General features: G+C 38.6%; 1 protein-coding gene across 3 annotated transcripts in view; it reads left to right on the plus strand.

Annotated features, from left to right (window-relative positions):
* The window catches only part of LOC144960105 (uncharacterized), a 74,487-nt gene that overhangs the window by 51,978 nt on the left and 12,509 nt on the right, over positions 1 to 10,000 (plus strand). For all 3 annotated transcript variants that reach the window (XM_078893065.1, XM_078893064.1, XM_078893063.1), the window contains exons 4-7: positions 2,047 to 2,190; positions 4,500 to 4,601; positions 6,482 to 6,648; positions 7,693 to 9,331. In XM_078893065.1, coding sequence (XP_078749191.1) covers positions 2,047 to 2,190; positions 4,500 to 4,601; positions 6,482 to 6,648; positions 7,693 to 9,331 — 2,052 coding nt within the window. The remainder of the gene's footprint in view (positions 1 to 2,046; positions 2,191 to 4,499; positions 4,602 to 6,481; positions 6,649 to 7,692; positions 9,332 to 10,000) is intronic.

Below are 10,000 nucleotides of genomic sequence, written 5' to 3' on the forward strand. Positions count from 1 at the left end.
TTCTTAGTATTTTGTTCGTGCCGCACATCTTTATCCGGAAGACGGCAGAGGACGGCAGTGCCGGGTCGTCGGAGTCAGTCTCCGGTGTGGGTTAGCCCTAATACAGTTTAATGAGAACTATTCACAAAAATGTAATTTTTTATTAATTATTATTACTCTCTTCGACATCGTTAGATCCCGTCGCTTCGGCGTTCCATGAAGGAGTATAGATCATCCATCAAACAGGGTGTCTGATGTCAACAGGAATTACCCATGTTGTCCAAGCGAGCAAATTGGGGGTGATTATCTCACCCAAGGGAAAAAAAAACAAAAACGAAAGTGCCTAAAGCGGCGTTCGAATCCAGGAACTTCCGGGTCAGAGTGCAATGCCTTAACCACTCGGCCACTTCGCCCTTCTCATAAAAATGAATGGCTAAAAATCAATAACGAAGACCCGAATGACGTCAACTTCATTCTTTTCTAGGATTCACCCTGACATATAGATAGTATGCGCTTCGCCAAGCGCATAATATCTATTAATGAATGGCTAAAAATCAATAACAAAGACCCGAATGACGTCAACTTCATTCTATCTAGATATAGGGTTCACACTGACATATTATAATATTATACCAGAGTGTTTTGTACGTGCAGAGCAGGCTAAACTTCACTTTGTTACAATGACCGTGACAGCTGGTCAATACCGGTCAATTTATTTATTGACCACCATGGCTACTACTCACTCTTACTGTTAGTCCAGCTGAGTCGACGAATTGTAAAAACAATAATAATTATTTTGCTTGTTTTTATAGATAGAATGCGCCTGGCCAAGGAGTTCACAACATTGCCATCCGGAAGTATAACGGACCAATACACAAAACTGTGTGTATCCATGAACGTTTATAGTCTGGTTAATACAGTTCAGTGAGCATTACTCATAAACGCGGATGGCAAAAAACAATAACAAAGACCTGAGTGACGTCATCTTCGAACTATCTATAGATAGAATGAAGTTGACGTCATTCAGGTCTTTGTGATTGCTTTTTGCCATCTATGCTTATGAGTAATTCTCACTAAACTGTATTTACCCGTAGCCATCGTAAACTTATAGCCTGACACTGACCAAAAAATGACGTCAAAATGCCAGTCTTTGGCCACGAAAGAAAACAAATCGTGAGTTGTATTCAATAGTTCAACCAATGGGATCACTTGTTTCCATGAGCACTACTAACGACAACTGACTAGGCGGTGCAAAAAACCAAATAATGACGTCAAAAGAGCAGTCTTTTTGGGTCTCAGTGTCAGGCTTTCACATAACCATGGCTACGATTAACCAGACTATAGAGAGTATGCGCTTGGCTAAGAAGCTCATAACATTGCCATCCGGAAGTATAAGGGACCAACACACAAAACTGTGTGTATCCATGAACGTTTATAGTCGGGTTAATACAGTTCAGTGAGCATTACTCATAAACGCGGATGGCAAAAAACAATAACAAAGACCTAAGTGACGTCATCTTCGAACTATCTATAAACGTTCATGGTTACACACAGAGTTTTGTGTGCTGGTCCATTATATTTCCCGATGGCATTGTTGTTAATTCAAAGAAGAGGCAAATTGTGAATAAAATTTGAAAACAATAACGGAAACTACTATTATAAGCTTCTTGTCATCGTCATCATCATCATCATCATCATCATCATCATCATCATCATCATCATCATCATCATCATCATCATTATTATTATTATTGTTATTATTATCATTATTATTATTATTATTATTATTATTATTATTATTATTATTATTATTATTATTATTATTATTATTATTATTATTATTATTATTAATAATATTATTATTATCATCATATCATCATCATCATCATCATCATTATTACCATTATCATCAATATTCTAGTTAATATTAATGCTTTTTTCGTTGTTGTTGTTATTGTTGTTGTTTTTGTTGTTGTTGCTAATAATAACATACCATTGAGAGCAGCAGTTGTCATTGCAACCAACCATTTTACTATTGTCATAAATTGTCATTTATTATCCCTTCAGGTCCCTTGGTGAGTTACCTTCTTGAGAGTTTCAGCGTGAGACAAGTCACCATAGCCGGGGCTGTGCTCACTCTCATTGGTTTCACCAGTGCAGCCTTTTCCGTCAATATCTACATGTTTATCTTGACCTACGGAGTCATTGGGGGTAAGATTTAATTGCTTTTACAGTCGTATTGATACAAAATTATGCTGTACAGTGAAAATAGGTTAAACCGAAAACGGTAAGACCAAAACGATTGATAAACTGAAAACATTAGGCTTCAACAGTCATGACGTCACTTCCCTCGTAATGACGCATGGTAACTTAGTAACTGGCTCTAAACTATCTGAACAATGGCGGACGCCCTTATGAAATAATATTTCTCCGACGAGCATAAAAGTGTATCCAGAGGAGAAAAACATTTATAAATATTATGATCATGTTTTGACTTTTATACATTCTGATCACATGACATATGAAAAGTTCTAGCCAGCATGAAGAATAAAAAGTACTCATTTGCTGGGCGACGTGACATCAGACTATTGAATCCAATTATTATTATTATTATTATTATTATTATTATTATTATTATTATTATTATTATTATTATTATTATTAACAACAGAGACGTAATTCGTAGAGTTGTAGCCGATAACCGGATATATATGGTTAACAAATATGATGATGATGATGATGATGATGATGATGATGATGATGATGATGATGATGATGATGATGATGATGATGATGACTAGAAGCTTATAATGGTAGTTTCCGTTGTTGTCTTTTAAATTTTATTCACAATTTGCCTCTTCTTTGGTTTAACCACAGTATAAAAACAAGCAAAATAATAATTATTATTGCATTACAATAATTCGTCGACTCAGCTGGACTAACAGTAAGAGTGAGTAGTAGCCAGGGTGGTCAATAAATGACCGGTATTGACCAGCTGTCACGGTCATTGTCTTGCGGATATAACGAATAAAACGAGTAAATCTTGGGTGCATCGACACAGCAGCAGCAGCTTCTAATGGTGTTCTAACACTATTATGTTATATGACGATCGACCCAATCAGCAAAGTCCCTACCACACTCGCGAACCGGCCCGGAAGCTTCGTCACAACAAACCGTTCAACTAAATGCTCTGCGGTTTCGGGTTCTAACCCACATCGGGTACATGTTGGACAGGTGGAAAGTCCCCACTGATGAAGCGACTTTGCCTTGAGGCAGGTCCTCGACCGAAGCCGATTCTCTACCATCCAGTGCCTCCGCTTACTGGTGGAGAAGCCTGGTAACTTCTCACCAAGTTTAGAGGAGTGTATGTCCCCGCCCCCTCCAGGGATTGAATTCGTCCAAACTGACTTCCATCTCGTAAATGCATCTCTGTTCGTAGTCAGGGAAGCTGCGTACAAGGGTTGCCGGGACTTAATTCAGGTCGAAACGGGGGCGCGACAGCGAAGCCTGCTGCTGCATGCTAACGAGAGCCGGCGCAAACCAGATTCGTCACGAGGTCACTTGCATTGTGCCAGTATACCTTTTGTCTGTGCCAGTATACCTTTTGTCTGTGCCGGTATACCTTTTGTCTGTGCCAGTATACCTTTTGTCTGTGCCGGTATACCTGTTGTCTGTGCCGGTATACCTTTTGTCTGTGCCAGTATACCTTTTGTCTGTGCCAGTATACCTTTTGTCTGTGCCGGTATACATTGTGTCTAAGCCAGTATACCTTTTGTCTGTGCAGTATAGATAGTTGGAAGATGACGTCACTCATGCCTTTGTTATTGTTTTTGCCATCCGCGTTTGTGAGTTGTTCTCACTAAACTGCATTAACCAGACTATAAAATTGAATTGAATTCTATAGATAGAATGCGCTTGGCCAAGGAGTTCACAACATTGCCATCCGGAAGTATAACGGACCAACACACAAACTCTGTGTAACCATGAACGTTTATTGTCAGGTTATTACTGTTTAGTGAGAACAACTCACAAACGCGGATGGCAAAAACAATAACAAAGGCCTGAGTGACGTCATCTTCGAACTGTCTATACTTAAACCTAAATGTGTTTTAACCAAAGTAGATAACGTAGTTCCCTGAATTTCGTTCTTGTTTTGTCTTTTGCTGTATGTGTTCGTTAATTTGTGTGTGATTGAATACATACGTTTCCATAATCAGCATCATCATTATTATTATCATCAAATCATCACCATCATCATTATCATTAACATCATCATCATCATCATCATCATCATCATCATCATCATCATCATCATCATCAACATCATCATCATAAACATCATCATCATAAACATCATCATCATCATCATCAACATCATCATCATCATCATCATCATCATCATCATCATCATCATCATCATCATCATCATTAATAATAACAGACTCATGAATCTTTATCCCTCCACCCCCCCAAAAAAAAAAAACACACACACACACACACACACACACATTCCCACACAGGTACAGGCATCAGTATGACTTTCCTACCAGCCATCATAGTCGTCGGACTTTACTTCAACAAAAAACGTGCTTTGGCTACAGGCATCGCCACGAGTGGATCTGGTGAGTCTGTTTTAGTGATGGAGTTAGAGGAGGAGGAGGAGGAGGAGGAGGAGGAGGAGGAGGAGGAGGAGGAGGAGGAGGAGGAGGAACAGGGGGAGCAGGAGGAGGAAGAGGAGGAGGAGGAGGAAGAAGAAGAAGAAGAAGAAGAAGAAGAAGAAGAAGAAGAAGAAGAAGAAGAAGAAGAAGAAGAAGAAGAAGAAGAAGAAGAAGAAGAAGAAGAAGAAGAAGAAGAAGTGGCGGAGGAAGATGAGGTAACTTAGGTTAACTAACTCAATCCTAGAGATTTTGACGACTTTCTTAAAATTGAAAAACATGTATTAAAAATGGGCATGTACATAGATAGTTTTATTCAACTATCTTTAACATGTAAAAATTAAAAACAATATCTAGCTTTGATACTACGCTTATAATTTGTGTCAGAAAAATGTAATAAATAAACATGGGGTAAAAGTAACCCGGGTAAAATACGGATATAGTCGGTGTTAGGGTTGAGTGAGTTAAGGATATGAAAATCGAAAGGTGCCTAAATTAGTCAATAAAATGTAAGGTAAAATAAAGGCAGTCAAAATGACTCTTTTAAAAGATGCAAAGCAAAGTAAACGACTTTTCGGCCTTTGGCCTTCTTCGAGATATGCACGTGTATTAAAATGTATGTAGTACCTATATTTACGAAAGTTTAACTTGGGTTGTTATTTGTTTTTGTTTTTTGTTGGTTTTTTTTTTCAAATTCCGAAGACATATATGTAGGTCTTGCTTTTGTGCTTTGTTTATCTGGGATTTTTTTGTTTGGTGTTTTTTTTTTTTTTTTGTTGTCTGTATTTTTTTATTTGTTGTTGTTAAACTGATTAATGGATTTCGCCTTTAAAAAAGTAAATTTAAAGGGCGGATAAAAAAGCAAAAACAGTAAAACGAAAACTAGACTTACTCCACCCCCCCCCCACTCTCTCTCACCCTCCCTCCTTCTCCTCTTTTCGTTTTTTTTACAAATTTTTTTTTTACAAAAGAGTTAACAAAAGAACATCACTCCCCAAAATCAATGTTGTTACAATTTGGCATATTCTCCCCTGTCGTACTCTGGAAAAATACTTATTCAAAACTTCGACCTAGAAAACTCGCTCTTCAAATATCGGTCAATCAAAATAACCCTCATCTTGCAAAAAACAAAACAAACAAAAAACAAAAACAAGAAAATAAAATAATCTCAAACTCGGGGGGACTTCACGGAAGTCTTCAAGGAAATCTCAGGTTTGGGAGTTTTTTTTTTAGCAAGAAGAGGTTCATTTTGATTGGCTGATATTATTTGAAGAACGAATTTTCTGGCCAAAATTTTAGATACGTGTTATTCCAGAGTTTGGCAATCCTGTACACTGACAAAATTATTATTTTTTCATTTTGGCCAGAAAACTTTTACTTCGCAATATTGTATCGGTCAATTAAATGTGTGGCTTTGTGGTGTTGTGGTTAGGACACTCTCTTTCGGACTGGTAGGTCCTAGGTTCGAGTACCACTCTAAACGGGGCAATTTTGAGTCCCTTGAAAATGTTCTTTACTCAGATTCTGTCATTATTATTATTATTAATTTTATTATGATAATTAAGATTATTATTATTATTATTATTATTATTATTATTATTATTATTATTATTATTATTATTATATATTATTATTATTATTATTATTATTATTATTATTATCAGTATCATTATTAGCATTACCATCGCCATCATCATCCTTATTATGACCACTATCGTCATCATCATCATCATCATCATCATCATCATCATCATCATCATCATCATCATTATCATCATCATCATCATCATCATCATCATCATCATCAATATTCTTTTTAAAAAATTATTATTATTCAATCCATCCAGGCCTGGGGACATTTGCTTACGCCTACATCGCCAACTTTTTGCTGGAATCTTACAACTGGCGTGGAACCGTTCTCATCCTGGGAGGCCTGGTCCTGAACTGTGCAGTTTGTGGCATGGTATTTAGGCCCATCACGCCTACACGCCTTGCAGCTTTGACTAAGAAGAAGGTGAGTTCTCTACACATTGACAAAATGCTAATTGGCTTCAACAGTCATGACGTCACTTCCCTCGTATTGACGCATAGTAACTTAGTAACTTGCTCTAAACTATCGGAACAATTGCGGACGCCCTTATGAAATATTTCCTCGACGAGCATAAAAGTGTATCCAGAGGAGAAAAACATTATAAATATGATCATGTTTTGACTTTTATACATTCTGATCACATGACATATTATGTAAAGTTCTAGCGAGCATGAAGAATAAAAAGTACCAATTTTCTTTGTTTAGAACCAAGCTGCTCGCCGTTGCTGGGCGACGTGACATCAGACTATTGAATCCAATTTGTATTTCGGTTAGAAATATTCTTCTTCTTCTTCTTCTTCGTTCCCGTCACGTCACATGGTCAGTCCGGTCTGGTGAATGAAGCCCACAGTGGTCCTGAGGTGGTCCTCACTGCCGTACAGCTTCTTTGAGTATGGGGTTGGGTCAGGCCAGAAGTTCCTTCTCAACTGGTTGAACCTTGGACATTCCATTAGGACATGATGTCCATTTTCATTTTCAAGTCCGCAGTCACATTGTCCAGAGGCACCTGCTCTGAACATCCTCCACATATGTTCCTTTAACTGGTTGTGTCCAGTTCTCAGTCTGAAGATGATGATCTGTTCCTTTCTGTCGAGCACCTTGATTGGGTCATTCATGTTGTATTCTGGGTGCTTCTCTCTCCATCTCTGAGACTGGATAACTTTGGCCATTTTGTTAATTTCTCCTGTTGAGTACGTTGGGGAGGGTTGCTACATGCAACTGCCTGCCTTTGCCAGTTGGGGTTAGAAATATTGAGCTTCGTAATATTATTACAATGATCAGTTAAGATGATCCACATCCTGTCACTACGTCTTAAACCGAATCTGGTGTACATTCGTGCTAATGATGATACTGCTGCTGTAAGTATACTAAGTCATGAGGCTTAATTGCCTTTGTAAATAGATGCAGACAGATAATTTTTCATTAAATAAACTTTTAAACATTCTTTTCTATGGAACTATTCTTCAGAAATCAAAGTCTCAACTTGACTTACATGGAGAGATTCCAAAACAGGAACTAGAACAGGAACAAGACAATGGCAGCGCCTCTAGCGGCTATTCCAGCAACAAAACACTACCTTCTCTGAAACAAGACCAACCACTTCTGCCATCTCCGCTTGGTGTGGTAGTGTACAATGATGAGGACGATGACCCAATAAGGCGCAGGATGTACGGAAGCCGTAGCTTTGCCAGAGGTCGCGGTGACGAAAGCGACCTAAGCTGCCAGAATGTCAACGCGATTGATGTCGATTACCGTAGAGGTCAAGGTCAAATGAATCCAACTGCTTCAGAATCGACCTTAGTTTCCAAAGACTGCCATCGCGTATTGAGAGACGCTAAACCCGGGTACATGATTAAAGACGCCATCTTGAATCACCATGCGGAAACCCAACGTAGGGACCACAACGTTACTGAACATTTGACAGTCGAAAACTGCCAGTCTGTGAAGCATTCTTCTACTTTAGTAGTCGCACCTCACACATGCAATCAAAGCAACAAGAACAAGAACAATAGAAACAACGAAAGCATTGACCATGAAAATCAAGAAAGTATCAACCAAACCAACGATATTTGCACAAAATGCGCTACAAATTTCACGACCACAACCACCTCCACCACATCCATCCCTACAACTACAAATACCGCCAATAAAATCAACGATAATCCATGTGATATTCTGAGAGATAACATCAGAGATTCAAATGAAATCAGCGTGGTAGACATGGACAACGGAGAACTCATTTATCACCAACTACTTCCAACTACTAATTCCCGAATTGGTCGAGCCAAAATCATCAACAAACCGTCCACGCGATCATCCTCAACAGAGATCAAAACCAGAAATTACGATTCCGATTCTTATAACCACAACGATTCTTCCCAGGTCTACCAGATTCGCCCAACAACAAATTCCCTCTCTACCTTCCCACAAATCCAAATTCATCCACCCCAAAAGGAAATCAGTTCCAGAAACAAACCAACCAAGAACTGTAACAGCAGCAACAACATCGCCCGCCTTTACCAAAGTGCTGGGCATCTTCACTTCAACAGTAACAATAAAAACAACTCCGTCCAAAATGCTAACCCCAAAACTCTACAAGAATTAGGCGGCTATAACAAACACCCCTATCTCAATACTCGACTACTAAGTAGTGAATACAAACTCAACGATTACCAAAACAGCTACCACTTAGGAGTGGCCCCGATTCACCAAAGCCCAAAATGTCATAGCCGTAGTTCAGGGCAATTGAAAAGTTACATTCACGGGTCAGGGCACGATATAAAAAGCCAAAACCCGAGTCACATGACTTCAAGCAGGTCCTCTTATTTCCAGCATCAAATTACTAAAGGCCTCATGAGGCCCATTCTCAGGCAGGACATTTATTATGGAGGAAGCGTGAATCATCTGTCAGCCTCCAAACAATTCGAAAGTGTGATGTCTTTTGTTGCGGCCATGACACGTGCAAGCAGCACAGAAAGTTGTGACGTTATCAACGAAAAGGCGGAGTCAACTCGTGGGCGTGGTTTGACCTCATGCTTTCCATCAGCATTCCTCTTCAAGAACAGGACGTTCGTTCTTCTCCTCATTACTTTTACTATGTGGACTGGTAAGTAGAGCATAAACTTATTTGAGACAATAATGTTTAACACACGTATAAAACCAATGGGATGGGACAGTTCTTTCCGTATCTTCTTCATACAAATCGTCAGACTGGGCATTTCTGTCGATGTTGTATAACAATTATCATCTATTGAGATGTTGATGTGTATAACTTACTTGACTCAAGGCACTTCCGCAGAGTCGACAGACTCTTCCGCCTGGACTGCTTTGGTGATTGTTTTATTAAGATTACAAATTTCCACTCCCGTTGTTCTTTTGCACATTGTCGAATTATTTCATGATCTTGAATGGATTTTATCTGTTGGCCAACATGTCTGAGGTCACGTCTTCGTAATGTAACTTGCATTGATGTTCTTGGTGGACCTCTTTGCATTTTGTTCTTGTGATTGAAATAGTGTTAATTCTTGCTCGGGGTGTTAAAGTGTGCCTGCTTTGTTGGATTATGAGAGATAGCCGTGTCTCTTTGGTTTTGCAGATTTTTTTGATATACTAGTTGGGTATTTTACTCCGAGGACCAGTTCTTAGTTGTTTCCGATGATATATATATATATATATATATATATATATATATATATATATATATATATATATATATATATATATACATGTATGCAGTATGCGCTCATCTTCCTTGTTAACCGCCTGTCCAAATATT

The sequence above is a fragment of the Berghia stephanieae genome, chromosome 14, assembly GCF_034508935.2.
Source record: "Berghia stephanieae isolate SIO BIC M18660-M18661 chromosome 14, UCSD_Bste_1.3, whole genome shotgun sequence".
In the NCBI taxonomy this organism is placed as follows: domain Eukaryota; kingdom Metazoa; phylum Mollusca; class Gastropoda; order Nudibranchia; family Aeolidiidae; genus Berghia; species Berghia stephanieae.